The following is a 23,257-nucleotide window of genomic DNA, read 5'->3' on the forward strand; positions in this document are numbered from 1 at the left end:
CAAAAGATGTACCGGCGAGAAAGATTTTTATAGGTTTTAATTAGGTTAATGTGAGAGAGAATATGAAGACATTTATAGGTTTTAATTAAGTTTACTTAATTAATTTTAAATTTTTTAAATTTTAAATTTAAAAATTTAAAATTAATTATTAATATAAATTAATATGATTTTATTTAATTTTTAACTGATAATTTTTTATGCATATACTTTTTTTTATTTAATAATTTGATTAATTTTTGTTCCATATACTTTTTCTTATTTAATAATTTGATTCAGAGATGTCTCCATCATTTTTCTCATTACTTACTTTACGAATCTATTGACTTCAAACTTAAAAGTAAGTTACTAATATTTTGCCCATTCCATTAATTTTAATTTCTAGAGCATTCGATCATTAGTGTGGTGGCTTTTGATAAAATTGTGAAAGAATAGGGAAAGCAAAGAAATAATTTTTATTGATTATTGATTGATTGAATTGAACATGTATATTGTAAACTATGAAGATAAAACTAAATATATATAGAGTATTGTCCTATGAAAGATAAAAGTAAAGATAAGATAAGAAGAGAAGATAACATAAAGATAAGATAAGATAAACTAATAAAGACTAAAATTAGAACTGAATTTATGTATTCTGTTGGGCTGAATTTGTGGGCCACAAGACTTCTTTATTGTTGTCATGGGCTAATATAGAAGAGTAGTTTAATACGCCCCCGCAAGCTGGTGGATGGAAGATGTCAATAATCCACAGCTTGGATAAGTTCCAATAAAATTGTTGAAGAAGACGCGTCTGACGTAGTGACGCGGAGAAAGATGCGTGCGGCGGAGCTTGAGCTGCCGGCGGCAAAAATATAAAAGGAGATGCTGTACTTGAGCAGTGATTTTCAAAAAATGCGTGCGGCGGAGCTTGAGCTGCCGGCGGCAAAAATATAAAAGGAGATACTGTACTTGAGCAGCGATTTTCAAAAAATGCGCGCAGCGGAGCTTGAGCTGCCGGCGGCAAAAATATAAAAGGAGATGCTGTACTTGAACAGCGATCTTCAAAAAATGCGCGTACGTATGACGCAATAACTTCAAATGGCGCATAGAGCGCGATAACAAAAAGAGGGCGCGTGGAGCGCAATAAGAGTGCAGATGAAACTGCTAAAACATATGCAGATTAAACTGCTAAAACAAAATGCAGACATGACTGCTGAAACAATGCAGACGAAACTGTCGGAAGAAAGGAGGCGCAGACGGAATTGCTGGTAAAGAACCAGGGTAACCAAAACTGGGGTAGGATTTTCACTTGGATGCCTTTAACAAAGATTGGTTGGATCTTGAACTGAATTGAAAGATTGATTATTCATTGAGAGGAGATTGAAAAAAGAAACATGGTGATTTCTCACTGGAAAGATGATAGCTTATGTATCCTCTTCAAGGAGGATACCAAGGCTCTGATACCATGATAAAATTGTGAAAGGATAGGGAAAGCAAAGAAATAATTTTTATTGATTATTGATTGATTGAATTGAACATGTATATTGTAAACTATGAAGATAAAACTAAATATATATAGAGTATTGTCCTATGAAAGATAAAAGTAAAGATAAGATAAGAAGAGAAGATAACATAAAGATAAGATAAAATAAACTAATAAAGACTAAAATTAGAACTGAATTTATGTATTCTGTTGGGCTGAATTTGTGGGCCACAAGACTTCTTTATTATTGTCATGGGCTAATATAGAAGAGTAGTTTAATAGCTTTCATTCAAAATAAAGCACCTGTCAATTGTCATTGCTAAAAAGTTAAACATATCATTACAATTATAATCTCTCTCTATTAATTACTACTTCAATTCCCCCATTTTCACGCAATGCATGCATTGGAATATACTTAATTATTAAGTAAAAAATTAAAAATTAAAAATAAAAAATTATATAGATTATGTAAGTAAAACAATCACAAACATCTTTGATATATATAATATAGTAAAAGATTATGTAAGTAAAAAAATTGTACTTAAAAATAAACTCTAATTAATTCATATAATTTATACTAGATAAATATTGTAAATAGGATAAATATTTTAAAAATTAAAATATTGATTATAAATTTAATTCACATTATTAACTAATCTACCTAAATATTATAAATTGGATAAATATTTAAAACTATAACAATATAAGTATTTTTTTTATTCAATTTTATTAACTATAAGTATTCTAAAATACATTTGTAAAATTTTAGTACATCGAAAATTCAATATATGCCGTGTTTTCTACCTTTTATCTTTTTTTCAATTTTATATATATGTTTTTTCTTTTTAGATTAATTTTAGTATAATTTCAGTTAGAAGAGTTTCACATCTTTAAATGTCATGTGAAATATTTAAATAAGCTTATTACTTGCTTCTAGTGTGAGAACCAAGTAATTGACATTAATTTAAAAAAAATACAGGTTTAAATTAAAACAGGTTTCACTAATAATTCTCTATAATATAATAGACTTATTATTTCATGTATGATCCAATAATAAGAAAATTTAAAAAAAGAAAAACTCAGTAAGGAAATATATTTATAATTTGTGATCAGTAGTTCAACCATATATATCTGTATATCTTAGGAATCGTTTTTTCTATTGCATGCGTCCATATACCATAAAGCACTGAAATTAAAATAATCAAGTAAATTAAAGTTGGTCTATCTATTATTATATATTTCTTTTAAATTATTTCTCTCCTTTGTCTTTGCTCTTTTGACCGACATGTTTTATCTATTTTTTTTTAAATCAAAGATATATAAAGATTCGAATTTACAATTTTTTAGATAAAAATAAAAAAATTATGCCCCTTTTATCTAATATATTTCTTCTCTTAACTTTCTATGAAATTTACTCCTACTAAATTAAAGTTGGTCAATTATATATTCCGTTTAAATTTCTCTTCTTTGTCTTTGCTCTTTAATTTGGACCTATATATATTTTATCTACCTTGCATCTTCTTTGAACTTTCATGAAATTTACTCCTACTACTATACCGTGTTTGAATTTGCTACTCCTACTTCTCTTATGGAGCATGAAACTAAATTAATTAAAAACACTTCAAATGAATAAAGATGAATAAAAACAAAAATTACACCATATTAGAGAAAAAGCATCCAAATAGTTAAAGATTACATAATTAAAACCTAAGAATTACTTATCCAAAATTTATCCTACTTAATTATTAATTAAACTTTGTTGTTTCTTCGGATTTATTGTTATTAGAATAAACTACTAATCCTGATTATAATAAAAATTTTAAGTGTTCACAAATTTAACCATTAAAATCATATAAACTAACACAATAATGCTCATAAAAATTTAAATGTGATATAAAATTATTAAATAAATTATCTAGTTTAAATAATTTTGTTGAATTAGTCAACCTAATTTTTATATTTTTAATTCTTTTAAAATAGTTTACAATATATTTTTTTTAATAGTATCTTTCCGTCTATCAAACTAATAAATAATTCGTGATAAATCTAAATTTTATCTAAGAATTTATAGTTAATAACTTACTATATATTTATATAGATAAGTTCTTCGAACTATAATTTAAATACTTATTTAAACAAATAAACGAATTAATCACTCGACCAACTCAACTTGCCATCGAAATAATTTATATATATCAATTATTAATGGGCGAATAATGAAGATGAGAAGGTGAAGAGGATGTTGAAAAGAGTTCCAACTTCCAAATCACAGTTCATCACACTTTGAGTTTCAGTTTCAGTTTCATGCATGTATTCAATTTTTCTTCTGCCAACGCGACTTTGACTTTTGCCTACTATATCAAACCATGCAAATAATACACTCTATTATTAAATTATTCAAATTCCCACAATAAATGACATCAAAGTAGGTCAACTCTGCGTCTGTGATGACTCCTAGAATTTAGTTGTTGCTGTTAATGGTTTCACAATTTTTCTCTCTTAACACTTTTTTTTTATTATTATTTTCAATATATATATATTATTACTTTTAACTGAATACAGTAATTTAATTTGTATATTATGGATCAAATCAACAAAGAGTTATGAGAATACAGTTCACCCACGTAAATGCTATAAATTATTGGTAGGTTATTGTTCACCAAAACCATAACCTAAAACCCCACTTACACCACAACACTTGAATTTTTTCCCCAACATTTTTTTAGTGTTCATTATTTTTTTCCCTAGTTTGGTTATTGATATATAAGATGAAAATAGCTATGATGCTCAAAAAGAAAAAGAGTGTAACCTAGCTTCTGTGCACATAAGGTGTTTGTGTTTTTGCTCTGGCCATGTTCCTCAACTACTCTCATTTATTTCCATCCATTCATTCATTCACTCATTCATTGTTATTATTATTGCCTGCCTGGCCTTAACACACTACTCTAAAACACTCTCACACACACACAACACTTTAATTTGGTGCATGAAAGAGGGTACTTTTCAATTTTCATTTTTCAAAAGATATATTTATATATGAATATATATGTATATATATAGTAGTAGTGATATACAGGTTGGTGTATTAATTTGTAGTTAGAGTTTCAACAACCTCCAGAGTGCATTTACTCTTTCATCTACCCCTCACCACCGCAACACTACTATAATAATACAGACTATACTCATCACTTTCTCAGTTTCTGATCTCTTATCTCATCTTCTCTATCTATATATCTTCTTATATCATCTTTCTCCTTCTTCCTAGCTAGCTTCTTCATTTTCCTTGCTTCTCACTCATTCTTAAGCGAAGAAGCTAGGTATATAGTGTGTATTGTTATGGTTGCTTCATTCATTTAACTTAGCTTAACTAGCTCAAGCTTTGATATGTTCATGAAAGTGTGATTCTCATACATACAGTACCCATTTTTGAAAGGTATGTTTTTTTCTTGTTTTTTCAACTGCCCATTATTTTTCTCTTAGAAAAAAATTGTCTTTTCACAGAAAGATTTAACCTGAGGTAAGTTTCTTGTAGGATTGAGCATTGGATTCATTAGGGTAGCGTGGTTTGCAATAAAAATGGAAACTTGTACGGCTCTTCTGCTTTTAACGGCGGTCATTGCTTACCAGCTTTGGCTAACGTTCATCTCACGGTCACTGAAGGGTCCACGTGTCTGGCCTCTATTGGGCAGTCTCCCGGGGCTGATCGAGAATTGTGACCGTATGCATGACTGGATCTCTGATAACCTCCGCGCGTGTGGCGGCACGTACCAGACATGCATCTGTGCAATCCCCTTCCTTGCTAAGAAGCAGGGTCTCGTGACTGTCACGTGCGACCCGAGGAACTTGGAGCACATTCTAAAGACCCGATTTGATAATTACCCGAAAGGGCCGACGTGGCATGCTGTGTTTCATGATCTACTTGGTGATGGAATCTTCAACTCTGATGGTGACACGTGGCTTTTCCAGCGTAAGACGGCTGCATTAGAATTCACCACCCGGACGCTCCGACAAGCCATGGCCCGGTGGGTGACCCGAGCTATCAAGGAACGGCTTTGCTTGATCCTCAAGAAAGCCGAGGAGGAAGCCGAGTCGGTTGATTTGCAAGATCTAATGCTTCGGCTCACTTTTGACAACATTTGCGGCTTGGCTTTTGGGAGGGACCCACAAACTTGTGGCCTAGGCTTGCCGGAGAATAATTTTGCCACCGCTTTCGACCGAGCCACCGAAGCTTCGCTTCAGAGGTTCATATTGCCGGAGGTGCTGTGGAAGATCAAGAAATGGCTTCGGCTTGGAATGGAAGTCAGCTTGAGCCGAAGCCTTGTTGACGTGGACAAGCATTTATCTAATGTCATTGAAAAGCGCAAAGTGGAATTATTAAGCCACCAAAAGGATGGGACCCACCATGATGATTTGCTGACTAGGTTTATGAGGAAAAAAGAATCCTACTCGGATCAATTTCTCCAACACGTGGCATTGAATTTCATCCTAGCTGGACGTGACACGTCATCAGTCGCATTGAGTTGGTTTTTCTGGTTGGTGATTCAGAATCCAAGTGTGGAAACAAAAATTTTGCGCGAAATATGCACCGTTCTGATTGAGACACGTGGCAGTGACGTGGAAAAGTGGGTTGAGGAACCGTTGGTGTTTGACGAAATTGATCGTTTGGTTTATCTAAAAGCAGCATTGTCCGAGACACTAAGGTTGTATCCTTCGGTGCCGGAGGATTCGAAGCACGTGGTCGCCGATGATGTGTTGCCGGATGGCACGTTTGTTCCGGCCGGATCATCGGTGACTTATTCGATATACTCGGCAGGGAGGTTGAAGTCCACGTGGGGCGAAGATTGCATGGAATTTCGCCCTGAGAGGTGGTTGTCTCAGGATGGAACAAAATTCATCATGCATGACTCTTTCAAGTTTGTTGCTTTCAATGCTGGTCCAAGAATATGCTTAGGAAAGGATTTGGCATACCTACAGATGAAGTCAGTTGCGGCCGCCGTGCTCCTCCGCCACCGGCTAACATTGGTGCCTGGCCACCAGGTTGAGCAGAAGATGTCACTCACATTGTTCATGAAAAATGGACTCAAGGTCAATGTTCATAGCAGGGACTTGAAAGGTTTTGTGGCAAGTTTTCAGAAAGAAAGAGAAACAGAGAATAATGGTAAAGAATATGCAGGTTTGAGAAGCAATGGATGTTAATAATAAAAGATTTCCAACATGAAGTTAGAGATTTTTGCATGTGGATTTCAAGTTCAATTGAGGAGAATTTAGCTACATCAGAAGAAAAGATTTTACAAAAAGGCCTTTTAGAAAAAAGGAGTATATTCATGGTGTCTTATATTAAATTCATAATTCATATTAGAAACTGTTTGGGAGATTTTATATTCTGGGCTTGTGAAGGTTGATGAAATGCATTTTTCTCAATCTATATCTGCCTTTGTAGGATACTTGGAAAATATTCATTGTATTCATTATTTCTTGTTATGTTTTTTTCTATTTAATTTTACTGGTTTTATGTTTTTTTCTATTTAATTTTACTGGTTTTCTAAGGCCTTGTCCAAAAGCTAAACTCAAATTTAACAATGTTTGCATGTTCATGATCATCAAATAATATAAAGCCCTTATCTTTGATGAAATATCTGTTTCTGATCTTATGTTTGTAATACCTTCTTGATCATGCTTGATTTGTAAACTCCAAAAATTCTGTGATATTCACCTGTATAGTTGGTTAATCTTGGCTTCAGATATGAAGAACAATTTAAATATCAGACTTTTCTAAGTTCAACTATGATTCTAATGACAATGCAAGGTGCACAAAATTGAACTACCAATAGTGGGATAAACAAATGTAGATAGATACAAGATAACATTGCATCTATTTCCAAGTCAGGTATGATGTGGTAGAATTACTCATATAACATGTATTTTTCCTTTTAAGCATAAGTATGCTTAAATGAAAATTATACAGTTGGAAACTACCCTTCAACTATCTATACACAAAGCATAATTAGATGATGGTACAAGGCACATGCAAAAGGTGCCAAGTTAATTCATTATCCAAGAATTCTGGGAGAAAATAATAATATAATGGCCTAGCTATTTTTTTGGGTCCAAAATCTGTGTCTCTTCTATGTTTTTCAGCAGGGTGTTTCACTGTTTCTTCCTCCTCTTCCAATTGATTTTGACATGCTTTTTGTCATCTGATTTTAATTCCATCTACTGTTGATACCTCTCTTCATTTAACATCACTGCTTTGATTTTAGTCAAGAACTTTTTCTCCAGTTGAAAAGATGTTCCAGACCAATGTGCCTATTATGTACAACACAACAGCAACCTTAAATACATCATTCCAAGAACCTGCAACAGAAGATAGAGTATAAGTGAAAATACCACAGCCAAAGCAGAAAAGTTGAGCAGGATGAAAAAGGATCACTCTTATTTACCTCGTTGGAGTATGAATCCAGTTGCAGCTGTACCGAAGACACCGGCGAGTACACCTGCGGTGTTTGACAGTCCTAGCAATACACCCTGAAATTTATGATAGTATGTGTTCTTATGGATACATATTTGAAGGTTAAAAAGGTAACAGAGAGAACACAATTGTATAGTGGAAGTATGTCTAGGATTTCAAGCATATGACATTTTGAATGAATAAATAAATTGAAAAAGCACTTGTATGATGAGAAGGAGAGAGATATTTTCATTGAAACTAAATTCAACAACATCAAACTTCTTGGAAAAGGGAGACTGAAAGAGCTAAGGACCTGATTGGTTTTTGTTTTCATTTCGAGTTTTCATTTTAAACATGACATGGAAATAGAAAACATTTTCACTTTTTTATTTTCCTTCACAAAATTTGGAAAATGCATTAAAAAAATGAAAATAGAAACCAATTAGGCCCAAAAATTTTCATTTATCAGGAAGCAAATTGGAGACACAGCAAATCTTTGGTTATTATTGACTCAGTGACCCTGTTCCTGGCAATGTTGATGTAGAAAGATTTTGGCATGTGTCACAGATAAGAGTGTCAGCAAAAAAGAACCTCAGGAGGTTCAATTCCCAAAATGTGTCACCAAACACAAAAGTCAGGAATCTATTGCAGTCTTACTCTTTGCCATCATCAACAAATTTGTTCCTCTTTGGTGACATCTTTTATTTTTTACTTTTAATATATTTATTTGGTCATTTAACTTTCGGTAGCTCCTATGGGTATGGGCTATAAAGAAGCAATTACTCACAGCATAGCGTGGTCCAATGTCTTGATGGTTTGAATATAGACCAGATTGTGAGAATGCATCAGATCCCTGAAAAAGCAAATAATTTTATTTGTGATTATATTAGGTAACTATATTATATAAACATGTAAAGGCTATGCAATGCGGTCATGGTTTCTAGGCTATTATGTATTATAATAATATCAAACTTAATTAGAGATTGGGGGGAAAAAGAAAAAATAAAAAAACAATTTCCGAATCTAAATTCGGGATGATAAATATTGATCAAGCTCAAACCTGACTGCAAGCCATGCACAGTACTGCCAAAGCTGGTGTTCTAACATGGCTGAGCTGTGTAAGAAAAATGGCGGGACCCAGAAACCCAATTGTTTGCATGATCTGCCACAATAGGAGATATTTAAACAAACTAATGTTAAAGGGTGCAAAAGAGACAAATGAAATATAAAATGCTTCAATTGCCATAACTTAAGATCATTTTTAATCAGGAAAAATACTCTTTTCTCTCTTGAACAAGTGCTGAAAAGAAATCATAACGAAAATTTGCTTCTACTGATGCAGTTAATTTTAGTGTTTCTAAGATGGAAATTATATGCCGTTGGTATAGTGTGTTGAAATAAAATTTACAAAATGTAAGAGTAGCGCATTTCTTGCCTTTCGAACATTTGTGATGGAAAGGCCTTTGCTCACAAGAGTGTCAGCAATCCAGCCTCCTATATTTGCAAAAACAGCCATTGTCAACCATGGCAGGACACATAAGAGGCCAGATTCCGTAAGGTTGAACTTCAGAACCTGAGAGAATATTCCATTAGCACAGTCATTCAATTGAATAAATAATTCATATAAAGCTTTCTATATATGTATCTTAGTTCCTCTATGCCTTATTAAATCACCTAAAATATTATGTACATGTAATTTGATACAAATGGTAAGAAATGCCTTAACAGCAAAGTGTTCCAGATTGTTAGAATATTTAACAGTATGTTGTTGACCAAGAATAAATGCATATAAGAATTAGGCTTGTCCATATAGGAATTAGCTCTTATGGAAAATTAACAATTCCATTTATATTATTGTCCCTTATGAATGAGTATAAATAAGTTATGCAGTGTGTCAAACAACATATAACATTCACACAATATATATTCATCAGTTTATACAGCTCTTTCTACTTAAGTTTCTGTGCTTCTATCATGAATTCTAAAGCAGATAACAAAATAAAACTATATGCTAGCAAACAAAAGTGCAATTGGGTTTACCACAATGATTTGTTCTGGTTCAAACTCTTGATTGCAAAGATATAAGCTATTATAAAATGTAGTTCTGAATACTTAAGGGAAAAAAATGAAATTTTTTTTTTTTTTAAAAAAGAAGGTTTTGTACCTGATTGTAGTAAGTAGGCATCCAGGTTAATAGAATAAATGTTCCCCAATTGTGGCAAAAGTGAGATATAATTAAAGCCCATACAGGTGGCTTTGATAAAATTAGTTTCCAAGGAATAACTGTCACGGCTTCTTTGGATATACTGCCTCCAAGTATGAGCCTTTTCTCCTCTGGTGCAACATCTGGGTCTTCTGTTGGTGAGCTATATGACTGAGAGAGACCAACATAAGAAAAACTATGGTATAAAAAACAATCATTAACGATGAATTACAAAGTACACCAAACATTTATAGTTGTTCTGTCAAAATTAAGATGTTGCTACCAAAATAAAATTCATGAGTACAGCACAAGGTAACTCATTTTCGTATATATTTGGTGAACGGAACATTGTTTGGTTCTTGCATAAAATATAACGTTGAAATCAAGTGTCATGCGACATATCATGAAACAGTTCACAATATGAAACTATATTTCATTTCATATGGTTGGCAGAGATGAAATAATTGATTTCCTCCCATCATATTTTTTATAACAGGAACAAGCACTAATATTTTATTGAAAACAAGTGAAAGATAACTTACTTTTTTCAACCATAAGGCGAACCAGATACTTCCAAGGGATCCAAATGAGTAAAACACTGATGGCCACCCGAATTTCTGGATTAGTATAGGTGAGAATGCCAAGCCTGTGACGGAACCAAGGTACATGCCACTGTATACGAAGGCAAGCGACCTGCTTCTCTCAGAAACAGGAATCCACTTGGAAAGCAGATTATTCATTGCAGGCATAGCAACACCCTGGAAACAAAGAATAACATAATTGGTTGCTACTTGCTAGACAACAGAAGAAAAAATAATGTCTAGACTATGCATAGACTTCAAACATAAGACCAATTAAACAAAAAATTCTTTCCTAATAGTTTCTTCTTGTGTATTGCCTAGATAAATCAAATCAATACGAATTTAGTTATAAAAACACATAAAATTAGTATATCTGTAAAATAGACAAACCTCGCCAATTCCCATAAAGGCACGCATAACAAGCAGAAAAGGCAGCCCAAGTCTTGCAGCAATAGGAGTTAAAATCGTAGCTATTGACCACCACACAACTCCAAAACCTAGCACTAGCTTTCCACCAAGTTTGTCTGCCCATATGCCACCAAGGATCTAAACCAAGACAGCAATGTATATCAATCAGTTTGAAAGGAATGCATTAGAACTTTTTACGAGCACTGAATGAAATGAAAAGATAATTTGAAGATCACGACATTCATGATTTCTTGCATGTACTCTTGAGAACAGCAAACATCATGGTAGGTTTACCAGAAAGGGTACTCAGACACCTACGCAAGATTAGTATATGAATCCAATTTCTAGTAAAGCTAGAACGTTTTGCATGTATGATATATCAGTCCCACCTGAGTAAGTAGATAACCCCAGAAAAAGGACGACTGAATTAGGCCGACTGTTGCACTGTTCCAGTTGAACTCTTGTGACATTGGAAGTATTGCTATGCTCATATTTACCTACCAATTATAACAAATATGTAAAGCACATAAGTAAGGGACATTAGTAATTAATGTTGAGTTAATCCAAACATGGAAATTAGAAGCACTCCACTAAAGATTATAGAAGTGCTTGTCATAGTTGAAGGAAAAAAAACTTATTAACAGCTTCAGCCAAACAATGCCAGAAAAAAATGGTAATTAAAACTCCATAGACATATATGTTTTCAACAGTCAACATCTATAGCTATAAGAAATATATGCTTTTTCTATTGCTAGGTGGTGGACAAGAAACATTAAACAAACTAGACTACAAGGATTAAAAATCAACTGCACAATTCATTAAATACTTCAAGTAACTAAAGATCTTCCAATGATAATCTAATGACAAAGATGGAAAGAATACGTCCACAGGAATATGAGACGAGGAAACATGAATCATAAGTACCGTAGAATTCTACTCACACGATCCATGTTACACAGCAGGAATGCTGCAAAACATAGCAGTACAATAACCCAGCGCTTAGGAAACTGCTGCCACCAAGGAGACACTTGTTGAAGATTTCCTCCCAATAGAATGGCTTCACCTGTCCCTTCAGCTGATGGCAGAGAATCCATATTTGCCTCTGTAATGTCATATTCCTCAGACTTGTAGAAAACACGGATCTTATTTTCCTTAATGTGGTTCCTCTTGCTCAAACCTAGTCCATGTACCGCCCTTTGTTCAATATTGCCTCTTCCATAGGGAGCTGAAGAAATGTAGGACTGACTTCTTCTACCAGCCTTTAGTTTAAAGTTCATACGGCGAGCAGATTGCCTTGATACTGAAGAACAATGCTCTGCTGCTTCACTGCGAAATGCGAGTGTCTGTCCTGAAACTGTCTCTTCCAACGGGGAGTTAGTTTGAAAATGCATCCTGGGCTGGCATCTTGAAAAATGAGATACTCCAGAAATTCCCCCTCTCTGAAGTGACAGATCCTTTCCAGATCTATATACATTTCCTGCCAATACCAGACAATAGAGATTAATTAAGTTGCAATAACCAAGCATATAGCCTTTGAAGAGGAGCGAAAATTCCATCCGAATCCAGACAAAACAAACCTTAATTACCAAAATCTCCATATAGTATATAGCTAATAAACTATGCTCAAAACAAAATTCTAAGTTAAATAAACCTATGTAACTTCCTAGCTACTCCATACTCCGTAGTTTCATCATTAATAGTAACTTTTTTCTGACATATCAATAGGTTCCCACAGAACACATGTTGCTCCTCTTGCTAACAAAATTCGTTAAACAAACTACTCAAAACAACAGAATGATCAAGCAGATTAAATTCAAACAAAACAACCATCCTCTAATATAAGCATTTGGTTGTAGACTCTAGTAGTTACTGCCACTCTAATGCAAGGAATCTAACATACACGTACGCATTCATTTCAACAAACACATAAAAGGCAAAACAACAAAACTAGATATTAGATAATTGGATAATTCATAAAATGCAGGCAGCCACCAAAAAAAATGGATTTTTTTGTGTTCAATTCTAAAAAAAGTAATTAATTAATTAATTTGAAGTCACCTGAGGCAATGAAAGAAGTAGCAAAGTTGCGGTTCGAAACCAAACCACTCATAGCCATTGATACACTCAGCTGAAGCTGCAACAGATGCTGATACTGACAGAAGTTACGGCAGTTTGAGATTTCAATGGCGAGAAAACCAAAGCTGTCTTCTTTCTTCTTCTTCTTCGTTCTCTTTATACCATATCAGAGTTCAGTTCAGTGTGTGAAATCCAATTCACAAGGACGACGTCGTTTTGAGAGCAAAAGCTCTCTCTTTGACAGTCCCAACGAAGAGAATGGAATGGAAAGATAAAAGATAAGCCAGGTATAGAGGTTCTCTAATTTTCCAGTCTCAACCATTTTTAATTTATTTTTCAATTTTTTTTTAATTTTGAGGAATAAAATAAAGTGAAGTAAAATTCCTGTGACGTTGGAGCCAAGAGAAAGGGGGGTTGATAGCGTGACACGTAGAAGGACATCCACGTTAGGAAAGGCTACAGCGCCGGAATTTTGTGAAGTTACCAAATTACCCTTATAATGAAGTAATGAACGGCTGTTGCATAGGTTAGCTAGGGGTATAATTGGAATTGCAAGGAGAAAAAAACGTTAAATCCGGTTGTGTCATCCGAAAAGTGTTTCTTTCTTATTTTATTTTCTGGTGGATTATTATACTCGTGATTTTAAATTAAAATCTTGCAATTAAATTTATTTTTGGATTTTAAAAGTGATGATGGTATTTTTCATGTTCATGGGTGGAATATTCTGCTTCTGACACATGGCTGTTGTCCACCGTCAAAAGTGACATGTCGTTTTTCTCTTCGTGGAGAGAAGATATTACTAGAACGGCTGAAATATATTATCAGAAACAGTTGACCTATTGGATTTATAATCTCTCTCTTTTAGTTGATGTAATTTTTATTATTTGATTGGAATTTGATAGATTTTGTTTTCATTTGGAAAATGAAGACCAATAATAGCATGTTAGATTTTGACAAGTATATGAATTTGCATTAGACTACTAATTTACAACTGCACTTTAAGTAGTAAAACTGTAAAAGAACCTCCAATGAGTTTCGTCTTCCCATAACAGAGTGAACTTAATTAGAATATAATAAGTGGTGCAATGATCTTATTAGAAATTGGAACATGTATATAATGAAATATTAATTGAAACTAAAAAAACATTAAGTGGAATGAGCTTCTATATATGGAAGACGAATATGATTATGATTTTTTTTTCCTCCCCATACAGGCAAGCACACGAGAAAATGAGGCCATGCATTCACTCATAGACTCATAGCTACCTTGTTTATTTTCTTGCTTAGCAGTCAAATACTCACTTTGACTACTTAACTACAACTATATTTCATTCCAATGACAAAAAAAACCTCTAAAATCCGAACTTTTCAATATGCATGAATATACTATCGCAATTGTGTTCATTCCTCTATTAGTATTTCGTAGCAGTAGCATTATTGCTCAATTAGTCAATTTGATGAGTCTGACACTAATTTTTTTCCTAATAGGAAACTCAACTGAGTATTGAGTACATACCAAAATGGTATTCCACCAGCTATATCAAGAAAGAAGAGCAGTACAGTGACAGATGAACTACAAAAGTGAGTTCAAATTTTATTTTTATGAGGAAAAAAAAAAGAAAGATAACAAAGAAAAGTAAAGAAAATAAATAATAAAAAAAAATTAGATCCACTCACTTTTAAGCACCAAAAAAAAATTATGGCAATCAAAATTTATTGGACAAATTCATTTACTACTCATTTAAATGGGCGGATTTTGTTTTAAAATTAAATCCGTTTAAATTTCGGACTAAACATGTTTTGTCCGATCAATCTGAAAATGATGGGTTAAACGAAATAGTTCGTAAATTAAACGGGTAGTCTGTTTTTTTTCAAAAAAATAATACTTTTAGCCAATTTTTTTGTTGATTCAATCTGGAATTTTGACTTTTTTAACTAAAAAATACTATTTGTTTAAAGTTTTTGACTTAAAATAATATTTTTATCAAAATATTTTTAAAAAATTAAATTGTCAGTTTATTTAACTCATTAGATTAACCATAAACAGTTCAAATTAAAATAGCCACAAATAAAATAAAGTTAAACAAACCAATTTATTTTTTTTGGTCGGTGGATTGGACAATCCACAATCCTAAGTACTCCAATAGATTAAACAAACCCCAATTCTAGGTACACAACACACCCACACACTCCTCACATATTTTCACAATTTTTCTCAATTGCATTTTCTAGGATTTAACCCTAAACCTTGAGGTAGGGAGGAAGGAGAAATACCACTAGAGTCAAGGCTCATTAGCAACAAACCAATCTATTTAACTCACAAATTTTAATAGACCGAATCTAATGAACTGGGCTAATCTGATTAACCGCCTAAAAAAATTAGCTCACTTTTAAGTTTTGACTTACGAGTTCAACAAATTTTTGTAAGAAAACAAAATGGACAAATTTTTGTAAGAAAACAAAATGGACAGAATCAATCCAATCAATAAAAACAACCAAACTACCAAATCATTGACATTCAAATGGATTATTATTCTCCAAATGTCACATACGGAAAAGTCTAGGAACCAGTAATTTTATTAAAATTTGGCCAGTAATTAACCAACAAAAGCAAAGTGAATGATCTCGCATCCTTGAATAAAATTTCACACCATTGAAATCACAAATGATGCTAATTGATGACTATAAATCACACAACTTGCTAACCCTAGCACTCCTCGTCACATACAGAAAGTTCACAATGCAAACAATCTAAACACTTAAATCATCATTAGTCTAATTCATGCTATGAAAACAAAAAATCCATATCTCGTCTCAATGGGGATTGGCCAAAAATATCAATTTTTTAACAAACCTTTACTATACGGCTATACCCAAAACTCAACCATTCAATGTCCAATCGCATGTCCTTCATTCCCCAACAAGATCTACCCCTATATGCATGTTATTTATATCCATATCATATATATCTTCACTTCTTGGAACTGTACATGGATTCCACCTTCCCATCATTCCCACCCAGCAACATATACTTATCCTTTCTGGTCAACCCTGTGCACTCAAAGCCCAGAACATCCCCCAGCACCTTCTGCACGTGATTCGCCACCTCTATGGACGACTTCCCGCCGGCCTTGCACGACATCTCCTCCGGCAGCCGGTCCAGGAACCGAATCTCGTACACCGGCCTAGGATTCATGAAGAAGAAGTATGGGTCCCAGAACTTCACCCCGCGAACTGTGGTCCCAAAGAACATGCTCTGCTTGCAGTCAACGGCCACCGGCACGATCCTATCACTAAGCTCAGCGAACAATGCACTGAACCGCAGCAAGAAGGGTTCACGGCACGTGGTCCCTTCAGGGCACACAACAAGATCACCTGACAAAAATCATAGCCACTTATTATTAACAATAATGTTTGACAGATAATAAAAAATATTTCAAACGATTTAAAATTGATTTATTTAGTATTTATTAATTATTGTTAAAATAATTATACAATTTATACATCATAAATATATAATTATGGATATGTGTACGAAATTATAAATATTATATATATAATAACTAAATTTACTGTATTTTGTATTAGTCATCACGTTTACCTACATATAATTAAACTTTTGGCAGCTACGGTTAGAATATTATATGATCTAATAATACAATTAATTAATTATGTCCTGAAGATGGCATGATTCCACACTAAATAATCTCTACTCATAATATTATGTAGCATATTATTACCTTTTTGGAGGAGGTCCTTGATGCGAGCAGCATCGGCGGCACGGTCGCGGGTGAGGGCAACGGCGGGGATGGGGGAGAGGAAGCGGGAGAGCTTGCTGACGGAGTAGGTGACGCAAGAGACCTTGCGGCCGAGGGCAATGGCAATGACAATGGGGTCAAGAGCTGTTCGGTGGTTGCAGACGTAGAGGTTTCCGGGGGTGCCAGGGGAGGGAGGAGGAGGACGGTTGCCGCTGATGACGAGGTGGATGCCAAGGAGCTCGTAGGTGTAGCGGACAATGCGTTCAGGGAGAGGGAGGTTGAAGTAGACGCGGAAGATGGAAAGTGCAAAGCCAAAGGGGATCCAGAGGAAGGTGAAGAGGGCGTTGAGTGGGTCTGGGCGTTGTACGAAGCGGCCGTCGTGGAAGATCAGTCGGCTCTTCAGGCGGTCTCTTGGGACCGGTTTTGCTGATTTGCTTGGGGGAACCATGTATCCTTCCTGTATTGTTATATATCCATCAAAACTATGCTGTGTTAGATAATAATAATCATTTAACTTAAAGTAGAATAATAAAATTTCCTCTAATTAATGTGAAACTTTAAGAGAAGGTTATATGTAACATAAGGTGAAATATATAAGAAATTTTCGAATATATACGATATGTTTTGTATACACTTCATGTATACTAAGAGTGATCAAAGTTGGTTAGCTCATTGAAATGTCATATAATAACACCACCGTATATTCAATCACAACAAATGTTGCACACGAAATTTTGAAAATTTTGAATGTGTAAAATTTTTTAGCTAAAATTTTAGTATTGACGTAAACAAGGTCCGCTAATTAATTAATTGATTAATCGAATGAACAAAAGCTATTATATGATCATATTTGGTACGGTAGTGGAAGTAGGGTTAAAGATAGATTACTGTTGTCGATAAGCCAGAAGAAGATTGGTTCGATAATTAAATGTTAATGTCATTTTCTCATCCCACGGTCAATCTTTCTTCGACATAGAAATTGTTAATTTCAACACTTTAGTGGGTTTTCCACGGAAATGAGAAACTACGAATCATCATCCTACTAGGGACATGCATCAGTATCATATGTACGCTAAGGAAGCTCTTGAGGAGGGGAGGCCTAACAACCCATGACTACATTAATTAAAATACTCTTAGCATATGCAACATTAATGGACCACCCCAGAATGCACAAGTTGGCAGTTGGTTGGGGATTGTAAATAGAGTGGGTCCCTTTGGGTTCATGTTGGTTAAAGAGATAAATAAGAGGCAAATTCTATAATACCTCTTATTTATTATCTAATTTTTATTTAACTTATTTTTTATAATAAATTTTAAATATTTAAAATGTATTAATTTTTATATTTTTAAATTAAATATTAATTATTTAATACTTTAGTAATTAGACAACAATTTTTAAGTACCCTAACAAATACCTAATTAAAAGCTAAGAGTTCACACACATCTATGGACTTTATGGAAGTTAATGCAGCTACATTGAGTTGCTCCCACCCCATCCCAGCCATACATTAACTATCACATGCATACGCTTTTATAGCTTCACAGATCAATCCAGGAAAAAAGTTTCATGTATCATCATATGGATGCTGATCAAAATTATTCAACTCAATTGCATAACATATTATGGGAATTTTTCGCACATAGTATAAATTTGATTAGAGTAATAATATCATATAATTTTGTTTATTATTTTCCCTTTAATTATGATATAAACCTCTTACATTATTAATGACTAATGAGTAATTTAAAAGAGGATTTTGGTCCCTATATGCACATAATAAGATAGACCAAAAGACTTGATGAAGGACTTAGTTCTTTGGACAGGTCCCGCATATATATATATATATGCTTCTCAAATTATCTAAAATATAAATTAATTATTTGCTTCTAATATGTCATCAAGCTTATCAAAGGAAATTAGGTAGATCAACCATATCTCAATATATAACGCAAAAATATATTATTTATATATTAAAATTAATTATTATATATATATTATTTAATTTATTTTTAATATATATTTTTGTATTTTAATATGCAATAGTTAACATGGTTGATAAGGCAGGACCATATATAGAAGATAGCTTGTCCAACTATATCATTCATTACACACCACAGGCACGCAATCAATGCATGCAAACGCGTATATATTAAACTATTATTTAATTATTTACTAATTATATAACTAAAAAACCAAAGTAATGCTTTCTAAGTAATGGTCCTACGCAAGTAGAATCAATCACTCCACTATAATTTTCCCATCAATCCGCAGACAATGTTACTTTCAATTTTTTCTCTTTGATTTTAATTCTTCCAATCGACACATACATATGGTTCACTCAAGTGGCACACAATATATAATAATGTGCTTATCAACATTTCCATACAGTAGTAATGCTAAAATTTCTTGCTCAAAAGTTTTATATAGGTTAAAAAATCATACATATAAGACCGTGAAAGTTAGTCTCATATATATAGTTCAGATATACTCCTATAATATTTTTAGGGGAATACTCACGTAATATCACGTAATGATAATGATATTTTCTTATGAAGATGACATTGTGAATTTTTAGATAATTAATCAAATATATCAACTTATTTAATAGTTTACAATGCTATTTTTATATGAAAATGTCATTTTGATAGGAGTATCCACCATATTTTTTATGGCTATATATGGAGAGCTGCACAAATGTCTTATGGAGGGGATGCAAATTTTCTAATTATTTTTTTGTTCATTTTGGTTACTCAAACTAAAACAAAATATCTTACTAAAAGATTAGAGTATCTATTACTTTATCAATATCACATTGATTGAAATAGCATGCACATTTTTTTACCTATTTAATTGTGATTTAAATAAGGAACATTACGAATTAAACCATATAACCGGCGATTTAATCCTCTTTATAAAAACGTTGATAATTAATCGCATAAACATAGCATGGTGACTGATAAACCAAACCTTGCAAGCTGACATGAAATCGTGGTCCGATTCACGGTCACCGAGTCCAATATCCGGCGAAGTCTCACCGAACTCTTTGAGAATCGCCAACCGCTTCAGCTTCCCGACGAGCACGCCAGGCTTCTTCACGAACCCCGTAGCCTTTTTCGTCTTTGGATTCACCTCGATCTCCGTTCCAAGTACCTTATCACCTCCAAGAAAGTCCTTCACGAACGGCTCCACCATCACCGTCGGATTCGCCGTCACCACAACCTTCCTCTTGCAACTATCAAACACTTCAAAACTCTCCTTCCTCACATCAGCAGAATAAAACCTAACAACAAAATCGAAAAATAAAAAATCAGAACAACAAAACGCGAAGAGAAGAGAATATACTAAATCGGAATCTATAGTGAGAGTGTCAGTGTTGTGTGCCTAGGGAGAACAGCGCGTGAGGCGAGCTCGATGTCACGGATCTTGAGTCCGGCGAAGGAGATGAAGATGAGGATCTGGATTCCGATGGCTTCGGAGATGAAGAGGTATGCGATGATGACGAACGGGACGGAGAGGAGGAGGATGAAGCCGCGGAGCAGGCTGCCGGCCTCGACGGCGACTAGCATGAAGTAAGGAAAGGAGCTACGGGAGATGAGCAAGGTTCCGTCGAGATCGGCAGCTACGGATTCTCTCGGCGACGAGGGAGAGTTTCCGTTGCATTCTGTTACCGGCGGGAAGGTTCGTTTCGGTTTCGGCGCTGCCATTTTCTGTTACGCCGTTACAACTGCACCCTCTGCTTCTGGTTTTGGCTTTCTAATTTGAAGAGAGAGAGAGAGAAGGTTGGGAGGGACTGAGAGAGAGAGGAGGGAGCAAAGAGTAGAGAGGGAACGTTGGGTTTTAAATGTGACTTCTGCCTTCTCAAATGACGAAATTGTCCTTCATATTTCCCGCGATTTATTTTATGGTATTTGTAATTTTGTTTCATATTTTAATGTTTTCATTTTATGTTTTTATAGAATGCCTCACATTGCCATTAATATAAATAAACAATGGAATGTTTATTCGTTTTCATATTTCAGTCACTAAAAAAATATAATATAATATTTAATAAATAATTTTAGACAGTTTAAATTAATTTTTTATTATTTTAAAAATATTATTAAAATGAATAAAAAAATAATAAATCAAGTTTCTAAATTTATAGTCGAGGACGTTGATGTTGATGAGGGTAAAGTTGGACAAATTTATGGGGCAGACAGAAACAGTTAATGTTGTTTGCCAAATGTAGTTGAGCTAGCTGGGCTTCACCGTAAGGATTGACTTATCGCTTATATTGTTAGGGAATGCACAAAACTAGGGGGCCAAAACTAATGTGCAAAGAACTAAATACAAATGTTTTTAATTATTTTTTTTAATTTAAATTGTTCGTGAAATCATTTTTATCCGAAAAGATATATGATCTTATTCAAATAGATGTTTTCTACTGCAATAGACTAATAATTTTCTTTCAAAAATAAAAGCCTTATACTAAAATAATACTAAAACCAATCGTTAATATATTTGAATATAAATTATTCTGAAGAGAAAAATATCAAATCAATTTGTTTATTTTTATTTATAATTAGATATTATTAGATATTTTATGTGTGATGTAATAAGTTCTTTTCTAATGTGATTACATGGTATACACTAATACTACTCTCGTGTAAAATAGGTTTAATTAAGGTAAGTTTGATGAGCGGCCATTCTTAATTAATTGCTCAGCATAAAATTTTTGGTTGGTTAGTAATTGGTTTCAGCATAAAAACCTATGGGTCCCTTCCATCTGTTTTTTTTTTTTTTTTAACTTTATTTAAGTCAAAAGTGACTATATACACAAGCAATACTATGAATGGATGAATAATAATGAGATGTCACCATAAGTTCTCTGTGTGGAATATGAGAGGAACCCATGTGGTAATTGTGATCATACATTTATTTGTACAGCTATATCTATCTTTTTTATTTATTTTGAGTATTAGTAAGTGGTTATTTTATATATATATATATATATATAATCTTTTTATTATTATTTTTTGCCAACGAACTATAGTTTAATTGACAAAATCTTTTTATATTTATCTAAGAAGTTATAGGTTCGAGTCTCTTTATCTTTAATAAAAAAAATTATTTTTTTGTTTTTAGTTATTTTTTATATTGAATTTGTCAATTTAATTCTTAAATAACATCAAAATTCATTTTCAGTTAAATATGACATCTAGAGGTTTATAATCATATTATTTTTACATAAACATGTCTTAATATATATAACCACAACAAATATATGTCACAATTTTATATCTCTCAAGGAGAGCTCAAATTTAAGATGTTGTTGTCATATAATTAATTAGTCAAATAATTGTAAGCCATGCAAACTATTTCATTGGCCAAAAGCTAAGGTATCCCCAAAACTAAATATCTGTTTTTTTTTTTTTTTTTTTGCTTTCTAAATTAGGTTGTTGCCCCCACCTACTTTGGTTGCTAAATCTTATTCTTGCACAACATGCTTTAATTAATTATTCAAAGTTTGATACACAACATATATACATTGCTTTTTCTTGTTTCCTTATTCTAAGGGGTAAGAAAGTTTTTTATTTTCATTTTTTTAATTAACATGAATAGGTATTTTAACCCGGCACAAATTAAAAAAAAAATTAAAATGCCTACATTTTAGTTACATAATATCATACAAGAACTTATAGACTTTTTTTTTATTTTATCATTAATAAAATTTCAATTTAATTTTATTTAATTAGTTTTGTTGTCAAAGGGTATGCATGCATTCTATTTAATGAAATCCCTGTATCCAGATTAAAGTTAGATGAGAGTAATTAAGAATGTCACATTATTTGTATTTGGCCCACAGACTCATAGACCATAGTCTATGTCTATCTTGTTGGTAGATGCAGCGCCCAACAGCACCAATATTCAATTACTTGTAACATTGGAACAAATTTTAATTTATATATAGTAATAATATATAATACAGTTTTATTTTTTACCATATAATATATAATGATGTATATATAACATACAACAGCTATTGATTTATATAGGTGGTATCAAACCACTCATCCCAAAAGTTTAACATTAATGATTATATTTCTAATATTCTCCCTCAAGCAAGAGCCTCTCTTTTTAGGTTTGCTTGATTTGCTATTTTTTTGGTTTCACCAAGAATCGAATTCTTGACCTTTTGGACATAGAGCTCTGATACTATGTCATGAAACCACTCATCTCAAAAGTTTAAGCTGATAGGAAAAGGTAACGCTAATGATTATATCTCTAATAGTAAGATTAATAACTATTAATAATTCATTTATATTGTATTTCTAGTCAAT

The 23,257-nt window shown here is 33.1% G+C and overlaps 3 protein-coding genes across 3 annotated transcripts; 1 reads left to right on the forward strand and 2 right to left on the reverse strand.

Moving 5' to 3' along the window:
- The first annotated feature begins 3,906 nt into the window (after positions 1 to 3,906).
- On the forward strand, positions 3,907 to 7,095 carry LOC112730504 (cytochrome P450 86A8). Its single transcript, XM_025780589.3, has 2 exons — positions 3,907 to 4,895; positions 4,995 to 7,095. The coding sequence occupies exon 2, from the start codon at positions 5,039 to 5,041 to the stop codon at positions 6,656 to 6,658; it is 1,620 nt and encodes a 539-aa protein (XP_025636374.1). The 5' UTR covers positions 3,907 to 4,895; positions 4,995 to 5,038; the 3' UTR covers positions 6,659 to 7,095.
- Positions 7,096 to 7,269: 174 nt separating this feature from the next.
- Positions 7,270 to 13,566, reverse strand: LOC112730494 (ascorbate transporter, chloroplastic). The gene is made up of 11 exons (XM_025780580.3): positions 13,161 to 13,566; positions 12,044 to 12,579; positions 11,492 to 11,599; positions 11,085 to 11,240; positions 10,656 to 10,871; positions 10,075 to 10,284; positions 9,346 to 9,483; positions 8,971 to 9,072; positions 8,698 to 8,763; positions 7,903 to 7,987; positions 7,270 to 7,816 (listed from the first exon to the last, which is right to left on the reverse strand). Exons 1-11 carry the CDS (start codon positions 13,216 to 13,218, stop codon positions 7,719 to 7,721), a joined length of 1,773 nt encoding a protein of 590 aa, XP_025636365.1. The 5' UTR covers positions 13,219 to 13,566; the 3' UTR covers positions 7,270 to 7,718.
- Positions 13,567 to 15,737: 2,171 nt separating this feature from the next.
- On the reverse strand, positions 15,738 to 20,819 carry LOC112730515 (probable glycerol-3-phosphate acyltransferase 8). The gene is made up of 4 exons (XM_025780598.3): positions 20,319 to 20,819; positions 19,905 to 20,217; positions 16,919 to 17,393; positions 15,738 to 16,553 (listed from the first exon to the last, which is right to left on the reverse strand). The coding sequence occupies exons 1-4, from the start codon at positions 20,639 to 20,641 to the stop codon at positions 16,150 to 16,152; spliced, it is 1,515 nt and encodes a 504-aa protein (XP_025636383.1). The 5' UTR covers positions 20,642 to 20,819; the 3' UTR covers positions 15,738 to 16,149.
- Between the last annotated feature and the right edge of the window lie 2,438 nt (positions 20,820 to 23,257).

This window comes from Arachis hypogaea, chromosome 2 (genome assembly GCF_003086295.3).
Source record: "Arachis hypogaea cultivar Tifrunner chromosome 2, arahy.Tifrunner.gnm2.J5K5, whole genome shotgun sequence".
Classification (NCBI taxonomy): domain Eukaryota; kingdom Viridiplantae; phylum Streptophyta; class Magnoliopsida; order Fabales; family Fabaceae; genus Arachis; species Arachis hypogaea.

Excerpts from the sequence above, each read along its gene's own strand:
- LOC112730504 (XM_025780589.3), top strand. The coding sequence starts at position 5,039 with ATGGAAACTTGTACGGCTCTTCTGCTTTTAACGGCGGTCATTGCTTAC.
- LOC112730494 (XM_025780580.3), bottom strand. The coding sequence starts at position 13,218 with ATGGCTATGAGTGGTTTGGTTTCGAACCGCAACTTTGCTACTTCTTTC. Across the intron at positions 9,484-10,074 it reads TGCCTACTTACTACAATCAG|GTTCTGAAGTTCAACCTTAC; the intron begins GTACAAAACCTT and ends ATATTCTCTCAG. Across the intron at positions 8,764-8,970 it reads TGTGCATGGCTTGCAGTCAG|GGATCTGATGCATTCTCACA; the intron begins GTTTGAGCTTGA and ends TTGCTTTTTCAG.
- LOC112730515 (XM_025780598.3), bottom strand. The coding sequence starts at position 20,641 with ATGGCAGCGCCGAAACCGAAACGAACCTTCCCGCCGGTAACAGAATGC. Across the intron at positions 20,218-20,318 it reads TCACGCGCTGTTCTCCCTAG|GTTTTATTCTGCTGATGTGA; the intron begins GCACACAACACT and ends TTTTGTTGTTAG. Across the intron at positions 16,554-16,918 it reads CAAGGACCTCCTCCAAAAAG|GTGATCTTGTTGTGTGCCCT; the intron begins GTAATAATATGC and ends GATTTTTGTCAG.